This window comes from Hippoglossus hippoglossus, chromosome 4 (assembly GCF_009819705.1).
Source record: "Hippoglossus hippoglossus isolate fHipHip1 chromosome 4, fHipHip1.pri, whole genome shotgun sequence".
NCBI classification, from domain to species: domain Eukaryota; kingdom Metazoa; phylum Chordata; class Actinopteri; order Pleuronectiformes; family Pleuronectidae; genus Hippoglossus; species Hippoglossus hippoglossus.
In genome coordinates this window covers 13,843,730-13,854,094 of record NC_047154.1, presented here as the reverse complement: position 1 = coordinate 13,854,094, position 10,365 = coordinate 13,843,730, and the positions used below count along the sequence as shown (strand labels likewise).

At 42.0% G+C, this 10,365-nt stretch overlaps 2 protein-coding genes across 7 annotated transcripts in view; both read left to right on the top strand.

The window, feature by feature from the left end:
* The first annotated feature begins 309 nt into the window (after positions 1 to 309).
* Positions 310 to 10,365, top strand: part of soat1 (sterol O-acyltransferase 1) — a 24,481-nt gene continuing 14,425 nt past the window's right edge. Inside the window, exons 1-16 of one of the 4 annotated variants that reach the window (XR_004613595.1) lie at positions 310 to 476; positions 1,332 to 1,483; positions 2,525 to 2,583; positions 3,081 to 3,229; positions 3,405 to 3,464; positions 3,612 to 3,719; positions 4,101 to 4,380; positions 4,567 to 4,645; positions 4,790 to 4,874; positions 4,957 to 5,002; positions 5,105 to 5,234; positions 5,329 to 5,426; positions 5,530 to 5,628; positions 6,101 to 6,236; positions 6,465 to 6,610; positions 6,761 to 7,101. Coding sequence is in view for 2 of the 4 variants with exons in the window: in XM_034582540.1 (XP_034438431.1) it covers positions 733 to 734; positions 1,332 to 1,483; positions 2,525 to 2,583; positions 3,081 to 3,229; positions 3,405 to 3,464; positions 3,612 to 3,719; positions 4,101 to 4,380; positions 4,567 to 4,645; positions 4,790 to 4,874; positions 4,957 to 5,002; positions 5,105 to 5,234; positions 5,329 to 5,426; positions 5,530 to 5,628; positions 6,101 to 6,236; positions 6,465 to 6,610; positions 6,761 to 6,838 (1,707 nt within the window). In the remaining 2 variants the exon portion in view is untranslated. Of the gene's footprint in view, positions 477 to 507; positions 735 to 1,331; positions 1,484 to 2,524; positions 2,584 to 3,080; positions 3,230 to 3,404; positions 3,465 to 3,611; positions 3,720 to 4,100; positions 4,381 to 4,566; positions 4,646 to 4,789; positions 4,875 to 4,956; positions 5,003 to 5,104; positions 5,235 to 5,328; positions 5,427 to 5,529; positions 5,629 to 6,100; positions 6,237 to 6,464; positions 6,611 to 6,760; positions 8,367 to 10,365 lie in introns of those variants that run through there. The other 3 variants (XM_034582541.1, XR_004613594.1, XM_034582540.1) reach the window with 3 other exon arrangements.
* Positions 8,881 to 10,365, top strand: part of abl2 (c-abl oncogene 2, non-receptor tyrosine kinase) — a 25,727-nt gene continuing 24,242 nt past the window's right edge. Inside the window, exons 1-2 of one of the 3 annotated variants that reach the window (XM_034582534.1) lie at positions 8,881 to 8,895; positions 8,940 to 9,695. In XM_034582534.1, the coding sequence (XP_034438425.1) occupies positions 9,479 to 9,695 (217 nt within the window). In that variant the 5' untranslated portion in view covers positions 8,881 to 8,895; positions 8,940 to 9,478. Of the gene's footprint in view, positions 8,907 to 8,939; positions 9,696 to 10,365 lie in introns of all 3 variants that reach the window. The other 2 variants (XM_034582535.1, XM_034582533.1) reach the window with 2 other exon arrangements.

Sequence of the window (10,365 nt, the reverse complement as noted above, 5' to 3'; positions counted from 1 at the left end):
AACAAATGCCTTCATTCCAAGTGGGCCAGACGTGGGATGTGGGCCAAATCTGGGCCAAAATAATGTTGCCACGCGAAGAGCCTCAGTGTGAATCTCAGTATTTCTTGTTGGAAAAACGATAGAGCGCAGGTGAAAGAGAGAGAAGGACCAGATGAACCCAGACAGTTTCAGTCCCAGGTCTCAGTCTTACAGTCTTTAAGTGTGAAAGAGAAAAGTAGGAAGTGAGAGTGTTCCTCTTCACTCATGAATCTCACCGATCACTGATCCGATGACTGGCGTGGCCAATGCGGCGACGTAGAAGGAGGAGAGACTTTGGGCCAATCAGCGGCGGCCGTGGGGCTCCTCGTCTGCTCGCTGTGTGTACCATGGGGAAGGTGAGCCGCACCACAGGTCGCTGTCATCACAGGAGTTTCCTCGGCTGAGTGCGGACTCTGCTCGGTCTGAGGTCCGCTGGAGGAGACGGCCCCTGAAGTCAAGTGAGTAACCCCGGAGCTTTTATCACCGGGCAAACCGCGTCTCTGTCCCGGAGCTCAACACGCACGGCAACAGGCTAATTTTCAATTAGCTCGCTAGCGGTCCTGAGTAACAGGGTCCAAGCGTTTGATGCGACCGTGATGATAGAGGTTCGTCGTTAGCGGTCGTGTTAGCTCCTTCTGAATCTCCGCTCATCACACTGACTCCTGGTGTTAGCTCCACCGCAGCTAGCTCCGCTGTTAGCTGGGTGTCTGTGTCATGTGAGGTTTGATTTGATTCTCATTTGTTTGCTCTGTCACTCAGTCAAATCCTGAGCGTTTCTCGTCTGCCTGAGGTGGTTTGAACCCTGATTTTGTTAAGTTTCCCTCAGGGATCTGTGATGTGACCCATAAATATCAAAATAGGAATCTTCACATCGGTCGATAACAATATTTATTATGATATATGTCCCGTTATTATTAGATTTTCGCTCCTGATTGAAAGTTGTGGTTTTACACTCTTCGTGGTCAGAGAATGACAAATACTTGATAAACAGCAAATCCTTTTACAACTCTGAGGTTGATCACTTATATGTTAAACCCCCTCACTCAATCCAATAGAATACTGGACTGTTGCTGTTCAAGATTCAAGATTGTCATTGTGCAAGTAAAGCAAAATTACGAAACTGTCCTTCTCAAATCAAATTGTGCCTGTGATAAAGATTTATAAAGTAAATATACAAATACATTCATGTTGCTGTCATTTATCTTGTGATGATTATTTGTATTGTTCAGCCCGAGCGTCCACGAGACATAAAAGCTTTATTTTGGTGGATGCGACTGTTTATTTTTCATCTTGAATTGAGTCTGCTTCTTCAGGATGGAGAGTGGCAATGACAGCATCCTCCGGTCCCGCCTGCGACCCATCCCCTTGACGCCCCCCCTCTCTGACTTGGACAGCTCTTTGGACGGGGAGTGTAGTCCTGAAGACCACCGGCGAGGGAACGGAGAGACCCACATCACAAGCAATGGTGAGAAACTCTCCCTTGTCAGTAAGAAGACAATGACCTGCATATAAAAAGGGAAATGCTAGATGAACTGTGCATGTTGACTCAATCCTGTCCTCCCTTTTTTAAAATGCCAGTAAATTCCCCTGGACGTGACTTGACCTGACTTACTGAAACCTTGTCATGTGATGATATCTTCATCTTAAGCAATGTTTTTGACCTATGGTACATTTAGTTTGGTTCACCAGGGTAGGGAGTGACTGAGGCTGCTTTCCGCTGAACTCCTGCTCACTACTACGCAGATGAGATGCTCTGAACTCATCAAAATCATTATTGATGTATCTAGGTGAAGAATTTGGAAATATGCTAATAAAGTATAATTTATTGTCCTCCTGGCTTTGTTACAGAGTGGAGTTCAGTCAGTTTCTTTGCTGTGCTGTTTGTTAACGTGTTCTCACTAGATGGATGAAGTGTTACTGTCGCTTATTGTTGTTTGTGTGACAGTAACTGAGAAAACTTGTTTGACATCAGACAGCTGTCAAAACGGATGAGCTGTAATAACTTTAAGCATTCATATTTACTCAGCCTTACAGATGCTAGATTGCACTTTGTATGAACTTGGTGCGTCTCCATTTGAAAATTGCAACATTGGATCTAATGTTAGTGGACTTCTGCTATTTTCAACTGTTTCCCTTTGACAATACGATGACTAAACCCTACAGACATCAACTATTAAAGTCTACTAGCAATACAGTCTTTTGTCAAGGGTTATGTGCAATACTAAAAACAGATTCAAATTCTGTATAAACAATAAAACAGAGGGATTTCATTTTGTGTGACATCTCCTCAAATAGCCACTTGTATATTCTCTCCTGGTCATTTAATAAGATATTTGAATTGGCTTGAACTGATGTTTGCGTTTCCCAGTTCAAAGTTCTGCTGGGACGAGGTGACCTGGCAACTCTGTTTTGGTGTGCCTTTTGTGTAGAGCTGTATTATTGATAATGGGAGGGTACAAAGCAGCATGTTGATAATTATTATTTTATGTTCCCTTTTTGATTTCAGGGAAAATTGAAGTGGAACAGGTGATCAGCAAAAAGCTACAACTGAAAAGAAAAGCAGAGGTTTGTAAATAAGTAATCCAGAATAAAAAAGCTGAACTTGCATATGGAGCCCTTTTGGGCTAATCAAACATGATATCATGACATTATTATTCTATTTAATTCAAGCAGTCTTAAAACATTTATTTACAGAACTGCCTTTGGCTTATAGAGCTCTGGCTTGGTGTTGATGCTTGACAAATTCATAATGCATTCAATAGCTCTACAAATATACTCTTAATATTAAGGGTCTATATGGGAGTTGTGAAAATATTTATTGTTGAAACTATATTGTATGTATTCAAAATGATTTGTGTTTACTGCATCAATGTTTTGCAGTGGATTACTCAATACCTGTACTTTCTTTAGCAGCTTTGAAAAATTCAAATCAGTGTCGGTGTAATTAAAACAGTGAAACTTCACAATGTAAAACCAAATTTGTATATTCAAAAATGAAATCATTGCTGCCGCCCAACTGCTGTGAATGAAAAATTTGACTGTGTCTCTTCTTTGTTGCTCAGTTCCTCAAGAGTGACCTGATGCGTCAGTTTGACAGTCAGGTCAATGACTTCATGGACAGTCTCATTGAAGAGTCAGCCAGTCTGGAGCCTGCACCTGTGCCTGCGGCCTTCTCAGCGCCAATGTTGGACAAGGAGCGTAACAAACTCGGGTATTGACCTTCAACTTCTCTATCAAATCAAATGTTGCTTTAAGTTGCTTCCAATAGGGTATATGTGGTGTTGCAGCCCAAACTGTCCCCTTGTCTCTCATCGACATACACTTGCTCTTCTTCCTACGAAAATTATGAAGTTGCTGGTACCTGATTTCACTCTGTTTTCTTTCAGGCATTTCCGGGCTCCTCATGGCCAGGGGAAACAGTTTGTCGATCGCAGGTCGCTCCTAGAGTAAGCTGAAACTAACTGGATGTTAAAGGCATACAAATATTTTTTATACAATACCGAGGTACATTTAAATATGTCTTTGTTACAGTGAACAGTTTTAGCAGAACTTAAAGAGTGTGTGTCAATTGTCTTTTGTTTGTTCTCCTGTAGTGAGCTGTTTGAGGTGAACCACATCAGGACCATCTACCACATGTTTATTGCCCTGCTCATTCTCTTTATCCTCAGTACACTTGTGGTGGATTTCATTGACGAAGGAAGGTAATATAAGACTGCTACACATTATACTTTTTTTTTTAATTATTTCCTAAAATTTATATAACTTTTGAACTTGCTAAGATTTCAACTCAACCAGTGGAGGCAGATGGTCGCCCAACCTGAGTGTGGTTCTGTTGGAGGTTTATTCCTGTAAAAGGAAGTTTTACTTCTCCACTGTCATCAAGTGCTTGTTCATTGTGGGGAGCTGTTGAATTTCCTTGTATAATTTTGATAATTGAAAAATAATATTGTCTCAACCTCACTGTGTAAAATGTCTTCAGATAATGTATGTTGTGATATGGTGCCACACAAATATAACTGAATTTAGATCATGTGTCATGAACCATAAAGTTTCTCATGTCTACTTTTTCTTCTCTGCCTCAGACTTGTGTTGGACTTTGACCTGCTGGTCTATGCGTTTGGACAGTTCCCTCTGGTGGTGTGCACGTGGATCTGCATGTTCCTGTCTGTGTTGGTGGTTCCCTTCACCCTGTTCCACCTGTGGTCACAGAGCCAGTCCGGGTCTAACCCCAGGTTGTACACTTTGCTGTTTGGCTCTGTATTCCTGCTCTACCAAGCTCTGGGTCTGGGATTCCTCCCCACATATGTGGTGGTGATCAACAGTATGCCACCGGCATCCTGCTTCATCATCATCCTGGAGCAGGTACATGACCAGTATGACTGCTTGTAGCTTGATCAGTGTGTCACAACTGGACTGTTGTATTATACCATATTACCTGGCTTATGTCGTCACTTTAAAATGTTGTGTATAAATTCACCCTTCCCTCTTAAATCAAATATGTGGTCAATTATTTTCATTCAATCATTTTTATTATTTGTGTAATTCCAGGTGCGTCTGATGATGAAAGTGCACTCCTTCATCAGGGAGAATGTACCAAGAGTTCTGGCCTGGAAAAAAGACAAAACCAGTACGTAACTTTCCCACAACTATATATATAATTTCTTCTTTCTTTCCTGTGTATCCATGTACAGTTCATACAATTCTTAAAGTTTGTTTCTGTGTTCCCTTTTCCTTATGATCATATGTTGACAGTCTCTCCTTTCATCTACAGCTCCCAGCCCAGTGGGCCCTCAGGTCTTTCAGTATATCTACTTCCTGTTTGCACCCACACTCATCTACAGAGACAAGTACCCCAGGTAAACAGACTCTTTATCTGGCAGATGGCGTTTTAAATGTCCTTTTGAGAACTGCTCAGACTTTGTTTTTAACCTAATGCAGGAACCTAGTGATCAGATGGGGCTACGTGGCCACAAAGCTACTTCAGGTACAAACTTCTTTTACATTTCACTGCTGACTTTGCTCAAAATTTCAAGCTAACAGAATTGGCTCATTTTTCTTTTTGATTCCAACCGTTCCTACCCCGCAGGTACTTGGCAGCCTGTTTTACGCCTATTACGTGTTTGTGCGGCTGTGCATCCCTCAGTTTCGCAGCATCAGTCTACAGCTGTTTGACCTGAAGGCCATGGTCCTCTGTGTCTTCAACTCCATCCTCCCAGGTAGATCAGCCACTGATTTGTGGACCCTTGCATGAACTATTGTTGCTGTAACAATACAATATAATTTCTGATTCTTCTGTGTCCTTCTTCGCAGGAGTGTTGGTTCTCTTCCTGGGATTCTTTGCCTTCCTCCACTGTTGGCTCAACGCATTTGCTGAGATGCTTTGTTTTGCTGATAGGATGTTTTACAAGGTGCTGTTTTTCTTCTGCAAAATTTAGATTGATATTTAATTTTATACATTTTTAATAGTGTTGCACTTAATATTTGACTCAATTCAATTTGATTGAATCATAGGATTGGTGGAATTCAACCTCTTTTGCCAATTACTATCGCACTTGGAACGTTGTGGTCCATGACTGGCTGTACTACTATGTGTACAGGGACTTCCTGTTGGTAAGTGTTTTTTTTCTATCTTTACAGCAGCAGTATGCAAATGTTTTATCTTAATTGTGTTTTTTTTATTTGCTGTTTTTATACCTCAGTGACTGCTTTGGTGAGAGGCATTATATTTTCACCGTGATCTTAAAAAATTAAAGCAATAATTATGACACAATCTAACACAAATGTCTAATTAGATTAAAATTATGAAGTGATTGCATTTAATATCCCAGAGGTCAAAGGTTAAATTCATTGTTGCATCAAAATGATATGCAAAAACTCTTTCCCAGCCATTATTAAACGCTGTATCTCAGGAGCAGAAGGGGGAATTAGTGACCATATTACCTGCAAATTGACTGATTGGTGCATGGAGGCATATGTTAAATGTAGTCTAACAAACACAATGCCGATTTAAAAATGTATGGATTAAATAAAAACTGTTTGCCAATGATGTTTTGACTTGACTTATCTGCTGTTGTCATTCCAGATGTCTCAGAAGCGTTTCAGAGCAGTAGCCATGCTGTTTGTGTTTACAGTGTCTGCGGTGGTCCACGAGTACATTCTTGCAATCTGCTTTGGCTTTTTCTATCCCGTGCTCTTCTGCCTTTTTATGTGCTTTGGAAGTAAGAACAAAAAGCCACTACACACCTCAATGTTATCACACATACATTTTTTTTAAGTGCCGTAAAGACATGTGACCCAAAATATTCCTCTCTACGCTTCATTTTACCCCAAAGTTACTTAAAAGCTGGATCTAATAATAGAATTGTCCCATATGGATCATGAAACTCACAAATATATATCTGTTCATTATGCTTCCACTCTCATCTCCTTTCTTTATCCTCTCACAGTAATGTTCAACTTCATTCTGCACGACCAAAGGAAAGGTCCCATCTGGAACATAATCATGTGGACATCCCTCTTCTTGGGTCACGGTGTCATCATCTGTCTGTACTCCCATGAGTGGTATGCCCAGCTCTACTGCCCCCTGAAAGAGGTAACAACTTCAGCATTAACCTTGTTCTGACCAAACAGTCGATTTGTTGTCCCGATGTTATTTTCCTTGATGGATTCAGTTTAATTCATCTGAAAGTTTTAGTTTGCAGTATCTATCTTGAGACTTCAGCTTCTTATGTTGGTGTTTCAGCCTTCGTTCCTTGAGTTACTGAAGCCTCGCTCCTGGAGCTGTCAGAGAGGCTCGATGGTGGAATCTGACCGGCTGTGACCTGTGTTTGAACTACTGCAGAGGACTATCGCTGATCTGTATATATTTTAAGAGCCTTCCCTAGTTTCTTTCACAAAATATTGTTTTATTTTATTGCACTAAGGTCACAACTGAGTCTGTGAATGATTGCGGGGAAGAGGACCTATAAGTATCTGCCAAAATGTTCTTTACTCCAGCAGCTAAGTTACACTGATGCCTTAGTCTGTTTTATGTCTTTCAAAGGCAACCCCACAAAACAATTACAAGTTCACATAGAACCTCATGTTTTTCCTTGATCAACTGTGAAACCCTGTGCCAATAGAAACAGTGATTGCCACTGTGACACAATGACATAGCAGCTGAAAACAAACATTACACGGTACAAACGCTGTTCACATATGCAGTAATGAAAGTAAAGTGCATTCAGTATGCTGCTTGGAAAAATATGTATTATTATTTATATTCACTGCCCATAAGATTTTTTGTTCTTTAACTCTGGATTGAAGAAGAAGAAGAGAAACTGTTTAAAAAAGATGACAGTTGTAATGTGTGGAGTTAAGGTACTCTGTGACTGCTGAATGTTTTATAACTGAATCCACCTGGTTTGAATATGCACCTACTGTCAGGGTCCTTCTGAACCTAAATGAAGTTGTATTTTGTTAATGACCGATGATATGTGAATTATGTACAGTGATTCCAACTGCAAGGGGAAATCACCGCAGAATGCCTCCCATTGTAAAACTGGTGCAGCTGGCTGCTAGAATATTACACTGGGATACTGATGATATAAAGGGCTACATTTTGTTTTGTCAAATAATTAGTACATTAAATAAGACAAGTATGTGTTTTCCAGGACAGTAATTTTCATGTCAAACTAATAAGGATTTGTTTCTGCTCAGTGTGCTTTTTGTTCTTGCCCTAAATAGTTTATGTACATGTGTATTATTTGAAGGAAACCAACCATTGCACAGTTGATGTGGCCAATTTTGACATATTTCAATGTATTTATTCTTGTGAATAATGAGATGCACAATGCAAAGTAAAACCAGCTAGGAAACTAGGCACTTCTAAAAACGCTATGGCCACAAGGTGGCACTGTATTAAAAGCTTTTATTTGTGATGTTTCCTCGGCTCATTCTGCAAGAGAAACTTCCATTAAGTTAATTATTAATAAACCACGAATACCAGCAACTTATTTTTTATCATGTACTGATAATAGTTGATAGATTGGAATGTCCTGTGGTACTTAGTGCTGAGTTTGAACTTTTAATCTCTCTTTATGGTTTGGAGATTTTATTCATAAGGATATTATTATTAATTAGTAGTGAAAGAAGCCAAGATGCAGAAATGCTGTTTATCTATTTTTGTGATCTTACTGTCATATTCGTGTTGATTGGGATCATTCTTTTTATTCTGGCCTTGACTATATTATAGTGTCAGGTGACAATTTTATGAATCAGTATGTTGTTCTATTTTTGGATGTCGGTCATATGTCCTAAAAACACATCAAAGTATGAGAACTATGAAGAATAAAAACAAATTAAGAACTGTATGTTTACTTTGCCTCATCTTTGATGAATGTGTGGGATTTAGTGTGAAAGGGCACCAGTAACAAAGTGTTGAGATTGAGATGCTCAAACTCAGAAAACATGAACTGTTGAGCACCTATGCTGTTATATATATAAATGTATACTGTGAACCAAGATCTGTTGAATCTTTATAAAATATATGAATCACAATGATTTTATTCTAGGTTATTGCTTGCTCATAAACTAAATAGAAAGATGTTCGCCCATATGATCATCAGTTCATTTAACCATCTGCAGAGAAGGGTCTGTTTTTAATCAGGTATTTCATCCTTTCCTGTGAATGTATATAATGAAAACACATATATATATAGGCCATGTCATCTTAGATATAGTTGTATAGAACATAGTAGTTTTCCTTATTGTATCATCACAATCAATCATGACAATCACAACACAGTGTTTGCTTGACAGTAGTTGGTGGTGATGTTCATTTCTCCAGAACTCAGGCAGCCCCACACGGGACCGGTGCTCTGGGCTTGTTGGGACCGGGTTGGGAGCAGGTTGGGACCGGGTTGGGAGCAGGTTGGGACCAGGTTGGGAGCGGGTTGGGACCGGGTCAGTGTCGGTGCAGGAGGGCAGCAGCAGCAGCAGGAGGAGGATCACGGTGACAGGGGATCTGTGTGAACCCCCCGCCTTGTGCAACACATCTTCTGTTCTGCGGTAAAGATGGCGGCGTCAGAGGGGGCGCGCAGCTGCCGGACAACGGCAAGGCAATTCTGAAAAAGCTCCACATTTGACCGAATCCCGCGCCTCGGTTACCGTCGATTTCTACTCGGACACCGTCCGGATCACCGGAGTGGGACCAATTGCTGTCACGAGCCTGGGCTGCGGTTTTATTGTTAAAGGCAGGGTGGGTGGGTTTCACCGATAGCTGCTAACGGTGGCTAACGGGCTAGCCGAGCGGGCTAACACGGGCTAGTCAACGTTAGCTAACGGTGAAGAACAGCAGGGAGGGGATTGAGGAAGACTATTCCGGCCAGGCCGCTGCAGCTCAGGGGGGAATGTGAGCCAGAGGTGCGGCAGGGGGGGTTCGCTCGCTTCGTCCCAAACGTCCGTACACCAGTCTACCAGGATGGGACAGCAGGTAGGCCGCGTCGGTGAGGGCACATCGACCGCACTCCAGCCGCCACAGCCCCACGCGTCCCAACCGCACCAAGGGAAGGGGATCCGGGGGAGCGGCGCCGGGAGGAGACCCCGGGAACCCGGCAGTAGCACCGGGACACCGCCGGGCAGGGCTGCTGCAGTCAACGTGCCCGATCCGGGGATCAACATATTCACGCTGCATTCAGGTAAATGGAGAATTACGCTATTAACCAGGGTGTGGGTGAGGATAGAGGAGTGTAGTTTTGATGTGTTTGCTGCTGACTAGCGACTGCTAGCTGAGTCCATGCTAGTTTGACAACGACGCGTTAGCGGAAATAGCCATGCCAACGAACATTAGCTTTCCATCTCACCCATGTCTCCCTCTTTCTCTCTGTGTGTGTGGGTTTATTCCTCTGTTGTCTGTGTGCAGACATGGGGCAGTTTATTCAGGGAAGGGATTTCTCACTTGATCACATTGCTCACCACTATATCGTTATGTTGGAGCGTGTTCACTAAAGATCAAGAGGAGAGAGTGTTTTTTTTTAAGAAGAAGAGGAAGAATCATGTGGTCCCAGTGTGTGGGATCCACTGCTGCAGGTCACCTGGTTAAGTTGCCCGTCTCTGTGCTTTACTTGGACTGGTAAAGAGTGATTCTTGCCGCCGGAGGTTTTGCAGCAATTCCACTCCATTAACTCGCTGTGGCAGCCACCACAGGCTCACATTACAATACCTAGTGGCTTTTCACATGCTCGCTTACATCCCCTGTCTCATCATCTCTGCTGTTCCAACGCAGTCAAGCAGCAGATTGCACAGTTTGATCCCGTGGGAAACCTGTGTGAATTATTTAACTCGACCCTCATCGTATGATCAGAGTTT